Source organism: Sceloporus occidentalis, unplaced genomic scaffold, assembly GCF_023333645.1.
Source record: "Sceloporus occidentalis isolate IW3139 unplaced genomic scaffold, rSceOcc1.0.p SCAF_3, whole genome shotgun sequence".
Taxonomy (NCBI): domain Eukaryota; kingdom Metazoa; phylum Chordata; class Lepidosauria; order Squamata; family Phrynosomatidae; genus Sceloporus; species Sceloporus occidentalis.
Window position 1 is genome coordinate 43259613 of NW_028316983.1, and position 24776 is coordinate 43284388.

The 24776-nt window shown below is 40.0% G+C and overlaps 1 protein-coding gene across 3 annotated transcripts in view; it reads right to left on the reverse strand.

The window, feature by feature from the left end:
- Positions 1-277: 277 nt before the first annotated feature.
- MMP24 (matrix metallopeptidase 24) overlaps positions 278-24776 on the reverse strand; it is a 37853-nt gene continuing 13354 nt past the window's right edge. For 2 of the 3 annotated variants that reach the window (XM_089514218.1, XM_089514220.1), the window contains exons 3-10: positions 23266-23382; positions 16866-17170; positions 10955-11116; positions 9419-9571; positions 8549-8763; positions 3580-3718; positions 1972-2238; positions 278-1475 (exon numbers count right to left, since the gene is read on the reverse strand). In XM_089514218.1, the coding sequence (XP_089370344.1) occupies positions 1138-1475; positions 1972-2238; positions 3580-3718; positions 8549-8763; positions 9419-9571; positions 10955-11116; positions 16866-17170; positions 23266-23382 (1696 nt within the window). In that variant the 3' untranslated portion in view covers positions 278-1137. The remainder of the gene's footprint in view (positions 1476-1971; positions 2239-3579; positions 3719-8548; positions 8764-9418; positions 9572-10954; positions 11117-16865; positions 17171-23265; positions 23383-24776) is intronic. The other variant, XM_089514219.1, reaches the window with a different exon arrangement.

Consider the following 24776-nt stretch of genomic DNA (forward strand, 5'->3'; position numbering starts at 1 on the left):
ATCATTCATTTGGGGTGGTTTTCTTTTTCTTAAATACTTGGATGAGAAGAGACAGTTACCTTTCATTCATGTCAGATTATCAAGCTTCTATATGACAAGCTTTCCATGCTTCCTACTCCATCACTGTATCCTTTATTGCTCTACCCCAAATCCTCATCACATTGAAAAATGTCAACAATCTGACATATATGTCACTTACTTTTTCTCAAGGGAAAGATTGAAAACATCACAGGACATACATTTAGTATTATAATGGTAACAATTTATTGTTGCCAAATTAAAATAGTGGTAATATGACATTTAAATATTAATTACATGACTGGTTCTTAAAAACAAGAGCATTAAGATCTGCATTCACAATTAGTGGTTGAATCCAATTGCTTAGTCTTCCAGACTACGACTGAATTCAGAAATTTTCTTTATGTAAGATGCTGTTTTAATCTGACTCTGGCATTAGAGCTGTTTGAAGTTGTGTTCTACACAGATTTACCTCCTAAGAGCTCTTTGTGTGTGTCTGCTGTTGAAGAGTGGGAACATCAGCTAATTACCATGAATGTACAAAACATCTGACCAGCAGGTATTGGAAAAATGGTATCCAGGTAATTGCCTGGTTCCTGTAATAAATTAAAATCTTTCAGAATGATTCAGCCTCAAAATGTCTTCTTCAGACACTGAAGTGTTCCTTTTGTGTCCGGCATAATTTTCTTTTTGATGAGACAAGTGTAGAAAAAAAATGACTTGTTGAGAAGTGGTTGGCTACACTGGCAAATGCTGGGTTTAAAAGAGGGCACTGAAGAAGATTGCTCAGGTGAATTGAAAAAAGGTTGAAGCAAACTCCTCTTGAGGTCTCCGACACTCACTGAGTGGGTTGGTGAAAAATGTCACACTGAGACATACACGGCACTGAGGCAGTCAGTCAGAAGGAAAGCGGCTCTACCGTGCAAGGCCACCTGGGTTTAGTTGAGTTTTGTATTTATTCTTTCAGTCCCAGAATTCTAGCTGACTCATCTAAGTCTCTTGAAGAGTTTGTTTGTTTGTTTTTTTGTTTGTTTGGCAGGCTATCCTTTGATCCCTCTCTTTTTTATATCCGCAGTCCATCATCATTGTCATGTAAACCCAAATGAGCTGCTGAGCCTGTCATACCCATTCTTGGACAGGCCGTCTGTAGTAGGTCACACTTTGCTGGACCTCTTTGTTCTTGAACTGGAAGATTGTGTATACCAGAACAAGGATACACAGAGATAAAATGCAGGGAATCACAACTGCAATTGCATTGACAGTGCTAGGCACATCGTTTATAGTCACCATAATATCCACATCATCATGAGAAAGACGTCGGTCTTTGCTCCTTTCGACTTCCTTTTGATTACAACCCATCCAGTCTTTGAGGATTGACCTGGGGTATCCTGGCTCCACTGTCAGCCTCTGGTTATCAAACTTCCAGTATTCCTTACCTTTATAAAAGTAGGTATAAACTGGAAAAGAAAGCAGAGATTACTCCATTCTGTGCCATTCTCAGTCTACATCAGAACACACTTAAGAAAAAGTGATCCTTACTGAAACCCATGCTGGAAATACAGACAACTCAAATGACGAAGCAAAAAGAATCTGTCATTTCCTGATGCAGAGAAAATGATGTGCTTCTCTACTTACATGAAGAACAATTTGGAAAACATGGAGAGAACAAATACTCATTTCATAACAAGTTTTATGTTCAGAGGAATAACAGAGATGGAATCCAGTCTATCATCCAGTTAGGAAACATATAGTACACTGTGAAGGTCACACACCCCTTGAAAGAGGTTTTCTTGCAAGGGGTATGTACTTCAGAGAGAGAAATCTGTCCATAACCATGTTTCTTCAGCCTTACAAAAGGTCACATTTTAGTGCAAGCTAAATGCAAAGCTCAGCAAAAGAGGAATATATTAAATGGTACCAAATTAGTATATAAACAACACTGCTTATACTTACACCCTTCTTTGCTGACAAAAGCTCCTTGTGGGGCCTGGGGAATCCCCTTCCATACAGTGATTGGTTTGGGGTAGCCTGGATCTGTCGCTCTCTTGTCTTCATTGTACCTCCAGTATCGATCTCCTTTGAAGAAATATGTTTTGCCTACAGGTTCCCACCGTAAAGCTGTATCAATTCCTTCCCGGGGAAGACAGCTGCCTAGCTCCACTAGGCTGTGTGGATACCCGGGTTCTGCTGTTACCTCCTTAAAAACCCAGTATTTATCTCCTAGGTAAGAGAAGAGAGAAAGTATGTACTTCTGTTATCAATGGTCCTTTCTCTTCCTGCAATCATGATCTCTGGCATAACCAGAAAGGTGTTTGGGTTCTGCTGCTGCCTAGTTGCCATTTATGGACATTCTTGCCCCTTGCAGTTATTCGGGGCAGGGGTGGGGTGGGAAGACTGAGAAAACAAGTGAATGTCAAGGAGAACATCTACAACAAATCAGAACAGCAACTTCTCTTTTGGACATTTGCTATGTGTGCAGAGAGAAGAAAAGGTGGATTGCCATGTGAAATAGGTTTCACCTTGAGCCTTGGACTTATTTCCATTTTTAATTATAGACAAATGCTGCCGTGGGTGCAGAGCTCCTATTTAGTGATTTTGTAAGTCAAATATATTCTTTACTAGAATAAATGCACTCCCCCAAATCCTGAAACATAGCTTTCCATTTTCCCCTTCCAACAATTAGCTATCAGAATACTCTAAGGAACATCTTCAGACCTTATTGGCCTATTTGGCATGGGGTGGGGAGGGCTCTCTCCTAGACCTTTTGTCATCATTTGCAAGTTTTTTAACAATTTACCTTCCATATATTATGAATATTACTGTGATAGTTCAACAGTGGAAATAATGAAAAACTAGAATAAGATTTCTTATGACTAAATGATTTTTCTTAAAACTGACTCCTCTTGCTAATTTAATGAATGTACACAGAACAGAGTTTTGTTTATCAGACAGAATGGAGGCTGCAGTCAAGAAATCATAAGACTAGGACTGGGAAGGGCAACTATGAAAGAACTAGACAAGATCATAAAAAGTAAAGATAAAACACTGAATACTAAAACAAGGACCATCCAAAGCATCATAATCTCCATCACCATGTAAGGATGTGAGAGTTGGGCAGTGAAGAAAGCTGACAGAAAGAAAATCAACTCAAATAAGATGTGGTGCTCTAGAAGAACGCTAAGGATACTGTGGATGGCCAGGAAGACAAACAAATGTCAAGCCTGGGCAATTCCTAGAAGCCAGGATGATCAAATTGAAGCTTTTGTACTTGGGCCACATCATGAGAAGGCATGATTCACTAGAAAAGACAGTAATGCTTAGAAATGTAGAGGCTAGGAGAAAAAGAGGTAGACTACATATCACATGGATAGACATAATCAAGAAGGCTACAGCTAGGAGCTTGAAGGAACTATGCAGAGAAGTTGAGGACAGGGGGTGTTGGAAATATCACATCCATGGGGTCTCCATGAGTTGAAGTCAACTCAAAGACAGTTAACAACAACAACAAACATTACACAGACATTACTTCTATTAATATTTTTAAAAAACAGAGATATTTACCTTTAAAGAAAACAAATTTTCCATCAGATCTTTCATAGGCAGCATCAATTTTTGAAGGAAGCCCTTTCCAGAACTGTTCAATCTGCATGGGATATCCCTCTTGCACACGATTGTTACGAAGACGCCAAAACCAGCGGTCCTTATAAAAAGAAGATTCTTTTGAGAATGCAAGTTGTATTCTAACATAAGCTGTTGTCCCAAAGATACACATTTCTATAGTTGTTTGTGGGTTTTTCGGACTATGTGGCCATGTTCTACAAGAGTTCATTCCTGACGTTTCACCAGCATCTGTGACTGGCGTCATCTCTGAAGATGCCAGCCACAGATGCTGGCGAAACGTCAGGAATAAACTCTTATAGAACATGGCCACATAGCCCAAAAAACCCACAAACAACTATGGATGCCAGCCATTAAAGCCTTCGACTTCACATACATGTTTCTCATTAAAACACCACTTTAATAGTACACTACAATTACAGCAGGGATGGAAAATGTGGTTCTGGGGCTACATGTGGTCCCTGACTCCTTGTGTCCTATGAACTACTGTATACTCTGACTGGCAAAAAAGGGATGAATTCCCACTCCTGGAAGTGGTGATTTGCTTTTTCTGTGGGTCACAGCCTTCCCTCTGCATTGTTTAACATGAAAAAACATGCCCATTTTTCAAAGGGAATTTCTAGCTAATCCTGGATGGGATTTTCTTTGACAGTTTTGGATGTCCATGTGGCTCATGGAGGTCCCAGAGTCAGAAATTTGACCCCAGACCCACCCCATGGATGCCCAACCTGATTTAGAGGCCCTTCTGTTCCACTTGCAATATTTGAAATAATTAGTGTTACTGTCTAGAGCTACTGAAGATAAAATTCAGGGCAGCGAGTAGTGCTTTGATCACTGGAATAAGACTCCAGGGGATTATGTCTCAAATCCCCCCTCAGCTACGGAAACCCATTGGGTGGCCTTGGATAAGTAACACTCTTTCATTCTCAGAAACAGGCAATGACAAACATCCTCTGGATAAATCTTACCAATAAAATCCCATGACAGGGTCATGGTAAGTTAGAATCAATTTTGAGGCATATAACAACAACTTAATGGAGCATTTCTATTTTCTTTTCTCTTCACACTATGCCATTTGGCTCATTCCCAGCCCTTATTATTATTATTATTAACCTTTATTTATGAAGCGCTGTAAATTTACACAGCGCTGTACATACGATCTTTTTAGTTAGACGGTTCCCTGCCCTCGGGCTTACAATCTAAAGAGACATGACACAGAAGGAGAAGGGAGTGGTGGAGGGAAAGGGGAAGAGGTCCAGCAGTTCCTCTCTACCTCCAAGGCCTGGACCAAGGCAGATGGACTGGAGGGAGGGCTTGGGTTCTTAATGGATGGTTAATCATTTCCCAGGGAAAATACATACTCTCAAGTAGGATAATGCATATACAGTACATAGCAATACAGGAAATGGTTTGATAAACAGACAACAAAAGAACACCAAATAGCAAGCAACAATTATGCAATGCCCGGGAAGGCTTCTCTGAACAGGATGGTTTTCAACTCCGTTTTAAAGCTGGTTAAAGAAGTGATGGTTCTTGCTTGTGGGGGAAGGAGGTTCCAGGAGTGGGGGGCAGCAAGTGAAAAGGGGCGAATCCGGGATGGGGCAGAGGAAATCCTGGGCTGGGACAGCAGACCTTGACTACCAGAACGGAGGGCCCGAGTGGGAAGGTGAGGAGAAAGAAGGTCTAATAAGTAAGGAGGGGCCAGTCCATGGAGGGCTTTAAATGTCAACAGCAGGAGCTTGTACTGAATGCGGAAAGGGAGGGGGAGCCAGTGAAGGAATGTCAGCACAGGAGAGATGTGGTCAGAGCGGTGGGCGGATGTGATAATGTGTGCAGCTGAATGCTGAACAGAGATTAAAGGACGGAGGTGAGAAAGAGGAAGCCCAGCCAGGAGGACGTTACAGTAATCAAGTCGTGAGATCACTAGGGCATGGACCAGGATCTTGGCAGTAGAGGCGGAGAGATATGGTCAGATTTTGGCAATATTGTACAAGAAGAATCTACAAGCCTTGGCTGTGGTCTGGATCTGAGGGATACACGACAGAGAAGAGTCAAAGATAAAACCAAGACTGTGGGCTTGCTGGACTGGTTGAATAGAAATGTTGTTCACAGAGACAGAAAAGGAGTGTTGAAAAGTGGGCTTAGGAGGAAAGACAAGAAGCTCCGTCTTGGACATGTTGAGCTTCAAACGCCGATGGTGCATCCACTGCAAGACAGCTGTGAGACATGACGAAACTTGCTGTTCAAGCTTTGGAGAAAGATCGGAGTTGGAAAGATACAATTGGGTGTCATCGGCATACAGATGGCAGGAAAAACCGAAAGAGCTGATGAGTTTTCCTAAGGACAGTGTGTAGAGAGAAAACAGAAGGGGACCCAGAACAGAGCCCTGGGGAACTCCAACAGATAAGGGAACAGGAGAAGAAGTCTGACCTCCTGCAACTACTGCAAAAGATCTGCCAGACAAGTAAGATCTAAACCAGTCGAGAACAGAGTCTGAGAACCCAAGGTCAGAGAGTATGTCAATTAGGAGACAGTGATCAACAGTGTCAAAGGCTGCAGACAAATCGAGAAGGATGAGAACAGAGTAAAGGCCATTAGCCTTGGCCTGTAAAAGGTCATTCGAGATCTTAGTGAGAGCTGTCTCTGTAGAATGCCTTGGGCGGAAACCAGACTGAAAGGGATCAAGGATGGAGTTGGTTTCAAGAAACTCAAGACAGCGCGAATAAACAACCCGTTCCAAAACCTTAGAAAGAAAGGGGAGAAGAGAAATCGGACGATAGCTAGACAAAGAGGAGGGGTCAAGGGAAGGCTTTTTCAGAATTGGGGAAATGAGAGCATGTTTGAAGTCCGATGGGAAGGAGCCTGTAGAGAGAGAGAGATTGAAGATATGGAGAAGCGAGGGCAGAAAGGAGGGAGCTATAGAGATAAGAAGACGAGTAGGAATTGGATCAAGAGAACAGGTTGCAGGTTTGGAGGAATTCAGAAGTGTAGAGAGTTCATCCAAAGAGGCAGGAGGAAAGACAGAAAATTTGTTAGGCGAGGGCGATAGAAGATTAAGAGCAGAAGAAGAATCGGGGGGGGGGGGGGGGACTATCTCAGAGCGAATAGTGGTGGTAATCATAGAGATGAAATAATTAGCAAAGTCATTAGGAGAGAATGATGAAGAGACAGGAGGAGAGGGAGGTTTAAGCAAAGTGTTGAAGGTGGAGAACAAACGCTGTGGGCACCTCTCATTGGCAGAGATCAATGATTTGTAATAATTCTGTTTTGCCATAGAGAGGGCGCGTGAGAAGGAAGAAAGAACAAATTTGAAATGGATAAAATCAGCCCACTCTTTGGACTTTCTCCAAAGACGTTCGGCCGCTTTAGAGCAGGACCAGAGAAACTTAATGTTGGGGGTAAGCCAGGGCTGAGACCTAGTCTTAGAGGAAGAAGGGCGTACTGAGACAGGGGCAAAATGGTCAAGAGTTGAGGAAAGAGTGGAGTTAAATAAAGACATAGCTGAATCAGCAGAATCCCCGAGATTTAGGGAAGAGAGAGATGAATCCAGGGTCAGACCAAGATGGTTAGAGTCAACAGATTGAAGATCACGAAAATGGCGTTGAATAGTATGGCGAGGAGGAGGAGTATAAGTAAGAGCAAAGGAGATTAAATGATGATCAGATAGTGGAAAGTCAAGTGCCAGGTAGTCAGAAATGGTGCAGTTTGCAGCAAGAACTAGGTCAAGACAGTGACCAAGAGAATGAGCTGAAGAGTTGGAGTGTGGTTGGAAGCCAAAAGAAGCTAGGAGAGAGTTAAAGCGAGATGTTGAAGGGTTATTTGAATCGTCAATGTGGATATTAAAGTCACCTAGGATCAAAGTGGGGACTGAATCTGAAAGAAAGAATGTCAGCCATGACCTTCTGTTTCACAGTATGGTACAAAGTTCCCAACTTTACATTGTCCACTTCTGACTTGTTTCTTGCATTAGGCTGAATAACAAACAAAGGTAGACTATACTACTTTTAGGGTCCCTTCCAACTGTACAGTTCTGATTCTAAGATTGAAATCATTGTTTAAATGCAAGCGTTTCTGAGTTGTTGTTGTGTGTCTTCAAGTTGTTTCTGATCTACAGCAACCCTTACAGCAAACCTATAATGAGATTTTCTTGGCAAGATTTGTTCAGAGTTTGTCATTGCCTTTCCCTGAGGCTGGGCGACTGTGACTTGCCTAAAGTCATCCAATGGGTTTCCAGAGTCCTAGTCCAACACTCAAACCACTTTACCGCACTGGCTATCCTCTTCATCCCCACCCACCAGCTCCAATTCCTTCTCAACAATTTTTAAAAAACTCAACAGGACATCATAATGGCACTGCTGAACAGATAAGCACAGCAAAATTGCTGAGGCTGTAAAAACTATCTCCTTGCAACAGAGCACCATGTGTGTCAGTCAGTGCTCATGGCTTCACCCCAGTCATATTAACTGGAGCAGAATTTCTATCTCATAGCAGAACTCTATGTTTCTGAAAGTCCTACATCAAGAAAGGATGACTGAATCAAGAACAATGCTGAAAACAGGAACAAGGGTCGCCTTGCATATGCTCTGGATCACATCACAAACATTTGGAAGCAAATGAAAAATTCACATTTTAACCTAGTTTAGCTTATATAGCTATCTAATACTGTTTAGCTTATTTAGCTGTTCATGAAGGAAATACATTTTATCAATTACTACACCAACACTCTTAGTTCTGGTTGTTTCTTCTGAAAAAAGAATCCAAATGAATCCACAGCATGGCATGCATTAATAAATAAAACTAGAAAGATTAAAATACTAAATGATTTTGCTGACATGTAATTAATTATACATTTTCTTCCAGTACATACTGTAAGGCTGACTGAAAACAGTTCTGATAAGGCAGTTTTTAATACCTTAAAAACAAACATTTCTCCTCTGAACAAAGCCACAGTGTTAAAGTTCCCATCACATATGTTGGGTTTACTGCCTGGAGAAGAAGGCCTATCTCCTAAAGGAGGTCTGGGGGGTCTTGAGTGTCTGTCATGTTTTCTTTCTGAAGTGGAATGGATTCTACGGACAGGAAGGGTTGGTAAGGGTCTGGTGGGTTCCAATGGCTCAGCAGGAGGACCTACACAAAAAGGAAAGCAGGGGGGTAGGAGAGCCAAGAATAATAATATTGATGAATAGACTCAATATTGTAACTATCACTTCAAATACAATAAGAAAGAGGTCAGAACTCCCCAACTGCAAACAAATCTTGTTTAGAACTTTTTGTAATGCTGTCTATACCAATATTATTTGATATTTGCACAGTACATAGCCCATCCATTAGTCTAATCATCTGTCTCCAAAGTCTCCACTTTTTAAGCCTTTTGTATCAGTTCATCACAAAAGCGCAATCCAGTAGCTTCCATGATCAAGCCAAAGGGCTTTCATGATTCCCAAGATTTGCCCAACTGTTTTGCAGTCAGCGCTGTAGTATGTTCTCCCTTGTCTTGGTTCCTTTTACTAAAATATACTGTTGGTTGTGTTAAATATAACCCCAGCCATCTGCTGGTGAAAGTGCATGCGCAACCCAGCTGTCTTTCAGAGAGAATCTATCTGTAAAGGTTTTCACACGATGGGCAATGCATAATCTTTTAGTGTCCAAAGAAATTTAAAGTCCAATTACACTCTTATATTCTGTCACACAATTACCAAGACAATATAAATCCCCAAATAGTCATGTCTGCCCAATACGTTTGCATGGTACTTTTGATTAAGAACACAATATCCCATGTTACAGAAAGGATAAGATAACCCCTCTTCCAAAGGGAAGATCTCTCCTTTGCACAGTTTTCTCTTTTTTGATGTTGTTCTTCTCTTTGCTGCTATTTTGACAGAGGATATCAATAAAGATGTAAATTCCAGTACTGGAGAAGGGAAGTCCATAAAAACTACATGAAAGTGGGGACAAAAGGAGGCAAAGGATCAAGAAATGGCAGGGGGGTGCTATGAGGGAAGGAGTAGCCTTATTGGGATTTTAATGATTAACAATAAAATGTAAAGATCTCATTGAGCATTGCTTTCTGCAATGGCATTATAGGCAGTTTTCAGCTCAAGATACTAAAATAAAATTAAAAATGCTGATAGTGCTTCTGAGAATATGAGATAGGAAGCTGCGCTTACCACTACTGATGTCACACAACCTAGTGTGCAGATGTTTCTAATACAGAAGAGTTTTGATTATCCAACCTTCAATTATCCAACATTCTGGATTATCCAATATCGCTGCTCAGTGATTTCTTTACAGTTTCAGAGGACTGAACTGTTTATACAGTACATATTGTACATTACAATGTTGATCAGTGATTTCTTTACATTTTTAGAGGACTGTTTATACATTACAATGTTATTCCTATAACGTTACTGCAATGTTACTTTTACTGTTACTGCAATAAAACTTCAATACGTTTGCAATTCATAGTGATTTCAAGGCTTTTCTTGGACCCTCCGGATTATCCAACATTTTCAGCTATCCAACTATCAGCCCACCTGTTTATGTCAGATAATGGAGACTCTACTGTACTGTGTAATTGTATTCTACCTGATGGTTACACTCATGACAGATACCCTTGTTGTACAGTATTACATATGATCAGCGTTTTGTGGTTTGAGGAAAATGCAATTTCCCTATATCTGATGCAGTTACAACGAGATACTTCATCAACATTCTGCTCATCAACTTAGTGACCATTGTGTATTTCTTACAGTGAAGCAACATCATCAGGAAAGGGCCCAGAGGTCCATGAGGACAATCTTCTGAGAGTGCCCTTTGTTTATGATACATAAAGATGGAGTTTATCACATGAGGCTAATAAAGCACAGTTACAGTAGGTTAATAGTGACTTTGACAGATACTTATCATATAACCTCTACCTCTCCTGTTGCTGCTTTGCACTTCAGTTGTTGGTGGACAGCACCTTTTCATTGACAGTTTTTCTGGTGTGATGAGTACCTTCCAAAGACACTACTTGCCTACTGTAACTGTGCATTACTAGTATCTTGTGACAATCTCTGAAGAACATGGAAAGAGGCAATTTGAGGTGCCTGTGCAGTTCTTTGAAAATTGACTTTTTACTTAAAACAAGTGGCTGGTAATAAAAAATAAATGGAGGTTATATTTTAATGGCACTTTTATTCTGTAATAAATATCAGTAAAACACACTTGTACAACCACTACATCTGCATACATGTTTTGTGTCTCTATATTTTAGAACTAAAATATGCCTGAAACAATGGAACAGGATGAGACGTTTAAAGAAATGGCACAATCTTACCATAGATCTTCTGAATTCCTTGGAGGTCATCCTGTGGTAACTTAAAGTTGTGCGTTTCCATGTACTGATAAAAAGGAGCCATGATAGCACTAGGGTCATTGGAATGCTCAAGGCCTAGTGCATGTCCCAGTTCATGCACTGCAACCAGAAAGAGGTCATTTCCTACAGAGGCAAGATGTATAATGGTTAACTTCTATATCAGTGATAGGGAAAATGTAAGCCTCCCAGAGCTGAACACATTCACATCAGCTCTAACCAGTACAGCTACCAGCAAGAGATGATGGTAGCTTCCATCCAGGTGTTCAACAACATCAAGACAATAATACTAACCACAAACTAGCAAAGGTGATCATGGCTAAATAATTCTTCAGAACCGAGGGTTATATAAGATATATGGGAGACTGGGAGAAGACTTGAATCTACATAAGTATGTCCCAAATTAAATTAATTAATGGTGGAAGAATCACTGAAAACTATTCAAAAATAAAGATGAACATAAAAAGAACGGGGGGAGAGCACTTTAAATCAGGGGTTGGCAACCTCCGGCCCGCGGGCCGGATGCGGCCCGCGGAGGCCTGGCGACCGGCCCCTGGCTGCTGTTGCCACTGCTGCCACCGCCGCAACAGCCACCCGTCTCGGCTTTTCGCCGCTCTGGGCGCCGCCATTTTGGGCGAAAAAATGGCGGCACCCAGAGCAGCCTCTGCTATGGGCACCGCCATTTTTTCGCCCAAAATGGCGGCGCCCAGAGCGGCGAAAAGCTGTGACGGGTGGCCGCAGTGGCGGGCCTCTGGGGGGCCTGGTGCCGTCTCCGGGGCCCTCCAGAAGGGCTCCGAGGGCGGCAGGGGGCCTCTGGGGGGCCCAGTGCTGTCTCCGGGGCCCTCCAGGAGGGCTCCGAGGGCGGCAGGGGGCCTCTGGGGGGACCGGTGCCGTCTCCGGGGCCCTCCAGGAGGGCTCCGAGGGCAGCAGGGGGCCTCTGGGAGGCCCGGTGCCATCGCCGGGGCCCTCCAGGAGGGCTCCGAGGGTGGCAGGGCGCTCTGGGAGGCCCGGTGCCGTCGCTGGGGCCCTCCAGGGGGCCCTCCAGCACTGGCGGCCCCCCCCCAGCTTTTTTGCCGGTCTCTGACGGGGCCTGGGGCCCCATCAGGGGCCAGCAAAGATGGGGAGGCCTCACCCCCGGAGGGTGGAAGCTACGCCCCTGGCATGCGCCCCCGCCCCCGGAGGGTGGAAGCTCCACCCCCCGGCATGTGGCCCTGCCCCGGAGGGTGGAAGCTCCACCCCCGGCATGTGGCCCCGCCCCGGAGGGTTGAAGCTCCACCCCCGGCTTCGGCCCCCCAGTCGCCTGAGAGACAGCAACCCGGCCCCCGGCTCAAAAAGGTTGCCTACCCATGCTTTAAATGCATGAGAGCACTTTTTTCCAACAAAGAGTGACCTAGAAGTTGACTTCTGGGTCACTTTCTGCTGGGAACAAAAAGTCTTATCATAGGCTGAGGTGCTAAAAATATGGGGAAACTGACCTCCCTTAATGGTCATTGGGGAGATTTGGGGAAATTTTTTTCCCCTGGAAATTTTTGCAAAAACGTTTAGGAAGGCCTTAAGGAGCTGTATGCCACAACCTAGCATAGAATTGCACAAATACAACCAAAATTCCTCTAAAAGTGCTTTTTAAATAAATGCTTTAAAGTAACTGGAAAATTACTCATTGAACCAATAACATTGCTTCAATCCCACATTACACTACTTTCATGATATACTGTTGTTGATCCTTTGTTACCAAAAGGGTAATTATTGCAAGTAGTTATGTTATTTCTAACGTCTTACTTCCAACTGCTGCAAGCTACCTTTGAATCCAAGTTACACCTTTGAATCCAAGTTAATGTTTCTCCATGCACACACACCTATCCTACTTTTCTTTGCTTCTTATTTAAATTTAAAGTAGTCCTGAGACGAATCTATTACATACTTGGAAATGCCTGGTAAATTTTTAGATATGTTCCAAATTATTGCATGCTATAAAGAAGCCCACTCTTAGCGAGAACTATGCTCATTTATGGGGTTTCAGGGTCGGAGAAAGTAAAACCAAAATTAAATTTTCAATAGATTTTGTAGACTGGAGCCTCCTTCAAAGTGTGGGATGATTTGTGGTCAAAACAGAAATAAAAAGGTAAATAAAAATAAAACAAAGATAAAGTTAACAGGCCTTACAATGAACATTACATGCAGTTAGGAATAATGGCACGAAAATATATTTTTGTATAAAATAAAATGTAGCCAATTTTAAACTACCTATAACTGCCCTGTTTGTTAAGAAACTGCATTAAACGATTAAAGACAACACACTTCATATATTTCATGACTGCAATCTGAAAAATAAGATGGACCTCGCTCTGGAGTAGCTATGTTGGAATGTCATGTAGAAGAAAGAAATATGAGAATGGCAGTCAGACAGGTAGGAGAGATAAATGGAAGCTAATAAAAGGATAGATTAGTTGTGTAAAGCACTGTAAGCAGATATATATTAACAAGAGATCAGGTTAACAGAAAAGAAAATGAACAGAAAAACAAAAAACTGTTTCACCTGCTTTTTTATAATAAGTATATATTAAGCTATTTCTGAAGAAAAACTAAATGTTCAAAAAGAGCAATGCCAATTGCCTATGTTTAATTTAAAGCAATTTGAGAAATCCATAGTTGTTTAGTAACAGCAGCACCAATAAATTATCTGAAAAACAGGTGAGATCAGGACATAATCCTAATTTAGTATGGCTTTAAGGAACAGGGCATTTTGAGTCTAATGGCTATCTTTTTTTTTAGTTTTGTCAGCCCTTGAGTTTGAATAAAGCAGGAAAACCATAGGAAGTTACAGAATGGGAGAATCCTAGGGACATAATGAGGGAGGTAAAATGCTGGATTATCAAAAACTGCAGAAAGCCCAGTTTAGTTTTCTCTGTATCCAGACAGAGTTATATCGTCCACTATTACCAGGGACAAAATGTAGGACAATTTCGAGACCAAACTGTAGGACAACTGCAGGACAAAACTCAGCCCAAAATGGAGGACATTTAAGGTCCTCCATTTTTCTTAAATGTCCTACATTTCGGGCTGAGTTTTGTCCTGCACTTGTCCTACAGTTTGGTCTAGAATTTGTGCCACATTTTGTCCCTGGTAATAGTGGACAATTATGGCAACCCTAGTTACATGCTTCTTAGGTATACTAAAAAAGTAAGCATGATAAATCATCAACTGACAATGTTCGGTCTTGCTAAAAAAAACCTATGATAGATTTGCTTTAGGGTCATCATATATTGGGAATGACTTGAAGGCACATAACAACAACAACAACACAAACATTATTTGCCATCTTTTTGTAGGTTTTTGTTTGTTTTGGAAAAAAAAATTACTTTATAGTTTATTATTGTTTATTTTTTGAATTAGATATATATGAAGGCACCAAAATTTATTAAGTGTTTAGGACCTCTAAAGGTTTTAATCCAGCCCTGAATGACTGAACTGAGTCACATACTATTTTTTTAATATAAGCATTTTTACTATCCTTGTTATCAGTAGCTTATTTCTGCCTTTCCCTTTTGTATGACGGAGCAAGGCAACTAAAAAACCTCATTGCACAATATAAGACCAAGGAAATGCAGCAGTGAAATATATTTTAAACAAATAAACAACAGTATGAAAACATTTTATTATAATTAAGACAGTTATTAAAATTGTTATTTTAAAAAAACTCAAAGAGTCAAGAATCCATTTTGTCTCAGCACTTTCATCACAGCTGAGCAATTATATTTCCCTAGCTCTGTGTAACAGCCTCGGAGGGTGGCTGACTTCACACTGTGGTATCAGCTAAATGAAGACGACCCTGGGGTTTTAAAAGATTTGTATTTCCAACATAATCAGTATAATTAGAAGAGAACACTTCACACTGAAGCCTTGTTTAAAAAATTAACCATTTTTATAGCACAAGCATTAGGTGAAAAGAACACAGCACTGCACAGCAATGTCTGAAAAATATGCAACAATTAGGTTGGGTGGGGGTTCAATTCCAAATATGTTTTGAATAATTCTTTCCCTTACCATCATTCTATATAGGCATGTGAAATTGTGTTTTCTTGCCTCATCCACTAGTTATTTCCACCCAAGGAATAACATGCAGGAATAACATTTAAATATCTTGTACATTCCTAAAATCCAAGCTGTGTAGACACTGGGCTCTTTCACACTACACTGATATAGCTCTAACTGCCATGGCTATCCTATGGAATCCTATTGTGTCTGTAGTTTAGTGAGGCTTTGGAGCTTTCTGGCTGAGAATCTGAAATACCAGATAGGAAGAAAATCAATCCATTTGAGAAGTGGTGCTGGAAAAGAGTGCTGAGGATTTTGTGGACAGCCAAAAAGACAAACAAATGGGTCTGAGAGCAGATCAAGCCAGAAATCTCCCTGGAAGCCATGAGGACAAAACATAGGCTGACATACTTTGTTTTTATGCTGTATGTTATTTTAATGTTGTAAACCGCCCGGATTGGTTCGCCACAGGGCAGTATATAAATAAAAATTTATTATTATTATTATTATTATTATTATTATTATTATATACTTTGGACACATCATGAGAAGACACGAATCACTGGAAAAAACCAATAATGTTAGGAAAGGTGAAGTGAAGTAGAAAGAGAGGAAGGCTGCATGCTAGATGGATGGACACTATTAAAGAGACGAGTATGCGTTTGCAGGAGTTGGGCAGAGCAGTGGAGGGCAGAGGGTCTTGGAGATGTCTCAGCAGGGTCGCCATGGGTTAAGATTGACGCCCGTTAACAACAACAACAAAACTGCAACCCCCTCTCCTGGAATTCACAGGATGTTGCCCTGGTAGCTAAAGTGGAATCACAATTTGTAATTGTGTACTGTGCTCCCCATCCCAATCCAACAATACATTGTTCTATTTGGAAATGCATGTGATGGGATTCTAGGAATCCATTCACTTTTCAAATGTTGCACCTACACATGGGAAGATAGCAAATTCTGGGAAATTACATATGAAACAAAAGTAATGCCTGACGCAGGAAGAAGCAGCCTCAGGAAGAGAGAAAAACATCCACAAAAGAGAAAGTAATAATACAGGGAGAGAGATAAATGCCTCATTCTGCACTTCTACTCAGGAGGAAACCCCTTAAGAAAGAGATAATTTATAAGGAAGGAAAATATAGCACAAAACAGGAATGATCCAAAATCAACGTGTAGAGAGATTCTAACATAATACTGAATGGGCTGCAGATGCTTTTGATGCATTTAGATTGTCTTCAATCCCATTTTGGGAGAAAGGCTGGATATACATCCCATAAATATATAAATAAATAAATATAGATTTAACATGTGATGTTAAATGTTAGTTTTTAAAAAATGTAATAGTAAGATCTCTTCCCACACATTGTTGAAAAAATCAGTGTTGCTGTTGCTTACTCTAAAATTAAAAAACAAAACAAAAACAATATGTTTTCAAATGACAAATTTAGTACACGTAGTTTGGCGCTTAACATTAAATGCATTTGAAACATTTCATGAGATAACTATCTAGCACTTGCATACAATGAATTTTTTTGTATAACTTCAACAAACTTCTATTTTATGTTATATGAATTCTTGTGCCAGATTTACTTTGTGAGGGTACACCTTTGTTCATTCCAGGGTGACTAATTTTAAGATAATTCTTTCACATTACAGGTTTAACTCCTAGTTTTGGGAAAAACAACGTTTCTATACTTCATTGGTATTAGCCATATTAGGACCAATTCTCAAAGGAAATTCCTTGAGAGGCGTGGTGGCATTTCTTCTCTTCTGAAAACTTACTGCTGAATTAAAACTCATTTTAAAATTAGTGTTTTAAAAATCATACTTGAAATCTTACCATCATGGTTAGAATTTCCCAGTGTCCATGGCTCATCTGAATCAAAATGAGTATCACCTCCTATTCCTGGTCCAGGAAAATAAGCATGGGCTAGAAATCCACCCTCCCCGTCAAAAGGTGAGCTGTCACCATGAAAACCAGAAGCAAAAAATATCATTATATCTGCTTCTTTTCTGTCACTTTTAATTTCATGGTAAGGAACCTCTTCAAAGGTGAGTGGCGTAACCCTCTGCCAAACATCAAATGCTTGCCGGATAGCTTTCCTTGTATCAAGCTCGCCAACCTTGGGGGTGTAGTTGTGGACACTGTATGAAGAAGAAGAGGAGAAGGATCTTAGTCTTGGATATTGACAAGCTCCTTCCAGGTTTCTGGATAACACAATCAAAGAATTAAATTTCAAGCACTGTGATGCCTTTCAAGAGTATTTAAGGTATACATTATCAGGTTTACAATTCTTTCCTCAAAATAATTAGGGCTTTACAACAGTTTATTAAAGAGCATGAAACACAGCATTCCATTTCGCCAACTAAACCCCTCCAGCAATGGCATAAAGAAAGATATTTTCCCTGGCAGTGAGACCACTGATTAACCAATGTGAGACTTGCCAGACCTAGCAAGTTTTGTTTGGTGCAACCTTTTGTGGCCTGCAGCTCATTTCATCACCTTCTGCTGGCCGATATTTATACACATTTACCGTATACTTACTATCTATCTATCTATCTATCTATCTATCTATCTATGTATATGTATATGTATATGCTTTGATAGGAGGGGACTGTGGGGCAACACAAACAGGTACAAGAATTGATTATTATATTAACAGTGGTCATTTAAGAAACCATGGTTGGAAGGAGAGAAAGAAGCCGCACATGTTAAAAAAATACTTTGTGACTGTTTGACCTCTTTTGGGTGGGGGACTGCAATCAGAAGGGCCATCAGGAACATAAAGGAAAATCATCATAAAAGATTACAGCGATTATAGATCCTTATATGAAAACAGAAAAAAGAACAATCAGGATAGTTTGGAAAACAGTAAGAGAGAATTAGGTGAAAATAATGTATGTTTTAATGGAACATCTGATTCAGAGGAGGAGACACTGACATGAGAAAAAGAAACTTTGGTTGTATTTGGATGTCATGATAAACCATGGTTTATTGTGATGGGAATGAGCTTCCTATCACTAATCAAAAATGAAAATAAAAGCTAGCAACGTCTTTACTGAAGCTGTGCTGCCTGGGGAGAAAGGAGAATATAAGCCCAAGGTTTCTTTTGGCTTGCTTCTATTACAATAAACCATGATTTATTGTGGCAAGGGAATGTAATCAATTAGCTAAATCCTAAGAATCAAATTCATACAAATTACTTCACATAATGTAGCTGTTGCTAAAATGACAGTTCATGTTAATTTGATTTTTTTCATCATAAATTATCTTTCAGACAGGCACATCTCTCCAGGATACAAACCAGAATTCTTTCTTTATGAATGTGCCATAAAAGAATCAATTGTTGCCCATTATTAATTAAGAGATTTAATCCATTTCACTCATCTTTAATATTTTTTTCTAGATCACCAATGAAAATATAAGACAAAAGTTGTAATCACTATACCAGCCACTAGAGGGAAGCATGACTACAGACTGTTAGGATTCCAGACATTTCTCCATCCTAGATACAATATAAGTCACTATACAAGCTGTTTGGGATGAAGAGATGGATAACTTGCTTCAAATAAATACACAAAACACACACAGTATTATTGCCTAATATTTAAATTAGAAACTGGAAATGATCAATATACATCCCGATCCATAAAAAGGGGACATAAAAGACTGCAGCAACCACAAGTAAAATTTACGTTCCAAATTCTGCAGCACAGACTCCAATTGTATATGGAGAAAGAAATCCCAGAATTACAACTAGGGTTCAGAAAAGGAAGTGGCACTAGGGACCACACTGCAAACATACAATGGTTAATGGAGCATACCAAGGAATAGAAGAAAAATATCAGCATGTGATTTATAGACTATAGCAAAGCCTTTGACTGCATAGATCATGAAAATCTATGGAACACTCTTAAAGACATGGGATTGCTACATTTGATAGTCCTGATCAGAAACCTGTACTTAACACAAGAATCTATGGTTAGAACAGAATATGGAGAAGCAATGGATGGTTCCCATTTGGCAAAGGGGTCAGGCAATAAGCAATAATTTCAATGAGGGTGCGGTTTGTGGTTTGTTTGTGTTTTAAATACTGTGTGGTCTTCTCACAAAACAGTTTTCATAAGAAGAAATGACACTTTTTGCAGCAACTATTTTGCAGGCTTGGAGTCTGAAATATTTGTATCTCAAGTAAAAGTGTAATGTAACGCAAACAACAAGAAGTACAAATGATCTCTCATTAAGAAAAAGACGGTACACAGAATGCATATTATCAGAAGCTCAATAAATTATCGACAGTAATCCCCTTTCCAGAAAGCAATTGTCTAGTGCCTGTCCAGTTCTGTTCTGTACTAATCAGTTAATTATATCACACACTCAAACCATTCTGTGTGTGGTGGTACAGTTTTCATTTTCCAAGAGAAGGATAAGGTTATTTTACATGCTATCATTACATCGTCAATTATTTCCATACTGAAAGTGTAACCAAATCTTTCAAATAGCTAAGTATACACTTGTCCCTCCATATTCACTATGATTAGGGGCATAAGACCCCATGAATATGGAAAAACTGCAAATAACAAAACACCATGTGTTTACCTGTGAGGACACCTCTCTAGGAATCTCTAGCTCCTCCAGTGCAACTCTGAGTGACAGACACTGGCCATAGAAATGCAATGGAGGAGCCACAAATGCCTAGTAGAGTGTTCTCTCTACGAATCTCTAGGTCTTTCAGTGCAACTTTTAGTTAAAGTTGACCATAGAGTTGCACTGGAGGACCTAGATATTCCTAGAGATAACATATTAATCAAATCCATGAATAATCAAATCCGCAAATATCAAAGCCGCAAATATGGAGGGAGGAATGTACACAGAAGAGCTTTAAGAATCCCAAAGCTCTCTCTATAACTTTTAAAACACCAGCAAAACAACAGATGCAGAGGCTGTATCGCTGGTCCATGCCCAGCACTCCATCTGCCCATTCCACTATAACTAAAAAGACTCAAAAAGGGAAGCAGCTACTGTATACTTGACTGCTCCCTGGGGCATTTCAGAGGGATCTAACAACCCCACATGTGTACTGGGCTCACAGAACAACCCTACAGGATCAGACCAGGGCTAAATACTTTGGGTTTTCATCTTAACTGCTAAACCTTGGGGATTAGTAGTACAACACATGTATTATCCTCCTCTTTCTCCTCCTCCTCCTTATTCTTCGAACCATATTCATACACACCTGTGATGTCTCTTTTTGCCCACCTTTTTATGAGCTGTAAAGCCACCAGAGTTCTATTCTTTCCTCACAGAAAAGCTGCTCTAGCCTATTGATCATGTTGGTTGTCCTTTTCCCATTTCTCAAAACTTCAAATAAAGCAGTGCAAGGGGACTTGGTAATCACTTCTACCTTGCAGGTTTGGAATAAATTAAGAGAAAATAACTACCAAAGTTGCCTTTTGAGCTACATTTAGAAAGAGTAACATGTCAGACATTAGATCAAAAGTAGCAAAAATACAAGATTAAAGGGCTTTAAAAGGAGGAGGAAGAGGTCATGCAGTCTTTGCCAAGAAGTTGATCAAATGGGAGGGTCTCTTTCTCTTTTCTCTTCAGCTTTTACAAATTAGTCCCTTTGTAGGACAACATTGTCTGGGCAATCTGACTTGTTGGTACAAAAAAAAAAGTAAAATACTTTCCAATAATACAGGGGAGAGCAGCATACCAAATCTAGACTAGGACAATGAATATTCAACAGCCTACACTCTTTGTCTTCCCAATTTCAAAAAGCAGACAGAGACTAAAATGTTTTAATTAAGCTACAGGGAACTCTGACTCCATTCCCAAAGCATAGCTATTCTACTCTCCCTTTCAACTTCTATGCAACCTGGAAAATATTAAGATAAACCATATCTGAATGTCTGCCACAAGAGTCATCAGAGAAAAAGCACACCTATCAGAAGTAAAAGGAAAACAGGGAAGAGTAATAGAATATACACTGATAACATCTATATAACTTTAAAATTTGCTAGTTTATGAGCTAGACTGTTTGCTGGTCCAAGGGGCAATTCTAGCTCAACTGACAGCAAAACACACAAGACGCCCAAGTGGAGGGAAAAAAGCTACATCCCAAGGGATGATAGCTGCAGGACTCCACATGGGTGGATACCCCTTTCTGATTTCTCCTATCATTGAGGGTGTGATGAAGCGATCGGTCTCCCAGTGGTGAGTTGCTCCTCCTGTCCACATCCCCACAGTCCTGTAAGGCAATCCCCTCCACTGTCTGTGAGACCTACCAACATCCCAAATACCATATTCCTGGTCTTGAATGACAGGCATGCAATTTAGCCTCAGGACTGTACTCAAAGCCTTGCCAGCTTGATAGAGCCTGCCAGAGCTTACATTCCATGGACATAGCTTTCAAGGCTCTGTGGAAGTGATCTTAACAGTTTCCCAATTTAGTACCCAGAGTTTCTGCATACTTTTAACAATCCAAGGATCTGCATGCCAAAATGTCCTTTCATGCTGCAAACTCTGATCAAGGGGTAGCAAAGGGAAATGAGGTTCAGTGATGGGAGGGGCAAAGCAAAGTAACAAGAAAAATGTTCTCCCCTCTTGCCATAATGTGTAGGTTGATATAATTTATGAGTAAGTATGGATTATTTGTAGTGTATACCTAGTCTACCTGGACTGCACCATTTTGTGGAATGTGCACAGGAATCTCCGAAGTGGCTAATGCAGGGATACACAGTTTGTATAACAGTCAGGCCTATGTTAGGAACTGACTGAATGAGTAAAGGCTACAACCACTCAGATTGGATTGGAATGGTCTGAATGAAAGTAGAGGTTGAGCATCACTAATCTGGAAATCCAAAATCCCCAAACCCACAAATCTTTGGTGCCAACAGCCCACTTCCACTTTTGAGGCAGTGGCAGTGGTCCTACCCATTCGTCTCTCACATCTTCAGTCTCTCTCTAGCCTCACATCTCATACAAAACACAAATAGTGAATGAACAAGATGCAAGGCTAGAGGGAGATGTGAGGCTGAAGAGTGATGCAAGGAACTGTAAAATGGCAGGAGGCATGGATTTGCACCAAGCACTATACTTGGATTCCTGACATTTCAAAGATCCTCAATCTATCTCTACCCTTGCATCTCACACACAACCCTCGAAGAGAATGAACGAAATGCGAGGCTGGAAGAAAAGTGAGGATCTGTGAAATGGCAGGAGGCGTGGGTTCACACCAAGCACTATGCTTGGATTCTTGCCAAATACAGGTATAGTCAGCCTTCCATATCCACAGATTCTTCATCCATGGATTGAAGCATCCACAGCTGGAAAATATTAGAAAAATATGTAAATTCCAAAAAGCAAAGTTTAGTTTTTCCATTTTATATAAGGCACATCATTTTACCATGCCACTGAATTTAATGGGACCTGAGCATCTATGGATTTTCTTATCCATGAGGTTCCTGGAACCCAATGCCAGTGGATACCAAGAGCCCACTGTATTTCAAAATTCCCAAAAATCTGAAATATGGAACATTTTGGTTAAGGGATACTCAACCTTTAGTATGAATAAAATCACACATAGCAATGGGTAGAACCACAACTAGCTGGGTTTTTCTTTTCTTCCCTATAGTAAACACCAGTTTTGCCATTATCTAAGAAGTCATGAATCAGAATTGACAATAAATAAAGTTAAAATTAAAATCCAAGGTATTATGTCTCATTTATTTCTTTTCTTTTTAGTGTTTAGTACACACTCCTTTCATATGTATAATTTCCTTTGGCAACCATAAGGATCAGATACTTTTAGAAAACCTGAAGGACGAGAACTTTAAGAACGCCATAATAATTTAAAAGCTTCTTGAAAATGCACAGAGGAATGTTTCATTACAAACCAGAAACTATATAGCCTTAAACTGCTATGTTTGTTGAAGGAGCAATTTGATGAACGGTCAGAAGTCCCAACCCTTAAACTGGCCCATTTCAAAACAAGTTATTGCATCTATCCTGCCACACATTTTGGCTTAATAACTTAGGGATGAAGCAAAATTTCAGCAAGTGAGAGTAGAACACATTTAATCCATGGATTAAATTATCACAGATTACAGGAAAAAATATGCCAGAATGACCGAGGAAGTTACAAACTGATACCCAGACAGAAAGTGATATATTAAATACACTATGAAATTTTATGAAACTCAGTTGAATATCTGAACATTAAACTGTTAAATTATACCTGTATGTGATATGCTTCTGCCTCCATTTTTGTCCAGTTAGTGCATATCGCTTATTCCTTCGTCTATGGCTTAGATGGGGATGATCAGGAACACCACAGCGAGGCTTCTTCATCCACCTGGAAAGCAAAATATCCCCTGTGAGTCTGGAAAAATAAGTTAAATGATATGGTCCTGAAGTATGCTGTCCTGTTCAGTAGCTCAGCCACGCATAATGAATGTTAACTGATGGGCAATTAAGGTCAGCTAGAAACACAGGCCTCACTTACTTACTTAGAGGCTAAGATGAGTGTACTGCTTAGAAAAGACTGACAAATGGAATATGGAGACAGTTCTGCATTGGACCAGAGAAAGAAATTTGTTTTTAGAGCTGGCCAACAAAACATATTCATGAGGATAAGCCTGAGGGCAGGGAACCATCCAATTAAAAAGATTGCATGTACAGCACTGTGTAAATTTACAGTGCTTTATAAATAAAGGTTAATAATAAATAATAATCTGGCTGTTGTTTTTGGAAAATGGATATGAGGTACTTAAAAGTAGTGTCACTAGTATTAAATATATTCATCTTATCTGCTTAATCCGTTGGCATTTATAAACAAGTTGAAGGTACCATATCTTCCCAGAATTCTCTGGAAAATCCAATCACACAGGGAAGAGAGGAGCATGAAATTATTGTACATTAGTCAAAGACTTAGGATGCTTCCAGACACAGGCTTCCCAGCACCACCAATTAAAAGGCATTCTGCATCTATTCCACTTCTTCTCCTAAATTGATTTTTAATGCAGAAAAAAAGAAAGAAGACGTGGTATATAGGAGAAAATATAGGAGGGGTCCCAATGCAAGGCAACAGTATTCCTGTAAAATTCTGTGTTTTGAGGAATGACAATTGCACAGTAAAAGTCTTGTCTAGAAGCATTCTTACTACCTTAGAATATAAATGCATTCAGAAATCAATATTACTTTATTCCATCTAGTTGAAATTAGGAGCAGGAAAGGAGAAAAGGCTTTTCTGATAAGACTATGTGTATACAAATCAGTTAGGATTAGGCTCGGTTTATGTCAGATGTATTTAAAATGGTTTACAGCTCAGAGCAGTAATACTTCTGTGTAGATAAGATCTTAAAATTAATTTCTTAAAACCCGTTAAGCACCATCAAGTGACACTGTATTGTGTGTTACATACATCTGTTTTTGTTTCATAAGGTCTATATGATGCACAGACTACATACTTCTTAAACCAATTTAGTTAAACCAGTGCAAATCCCTGTGTGAATACTCTTATTTTGGATTTAACATGGATTATGCCAGTAACAGCCTGTTTCTAGCTAACTCTCTTTAGTGAGAGAATGGATTCCCTTGGTTAGCTGTCTGACCCAAGGAATACATAAACCCCAGGTGAATTTACAGAGGCCAACATTGGATTGACATGTTACAGAATCATAGAGTTGGAAGAGACCTCAAGGGCTATCAAGTCCAACCACCTGCCATGCAGGAATACACAATCAAAAC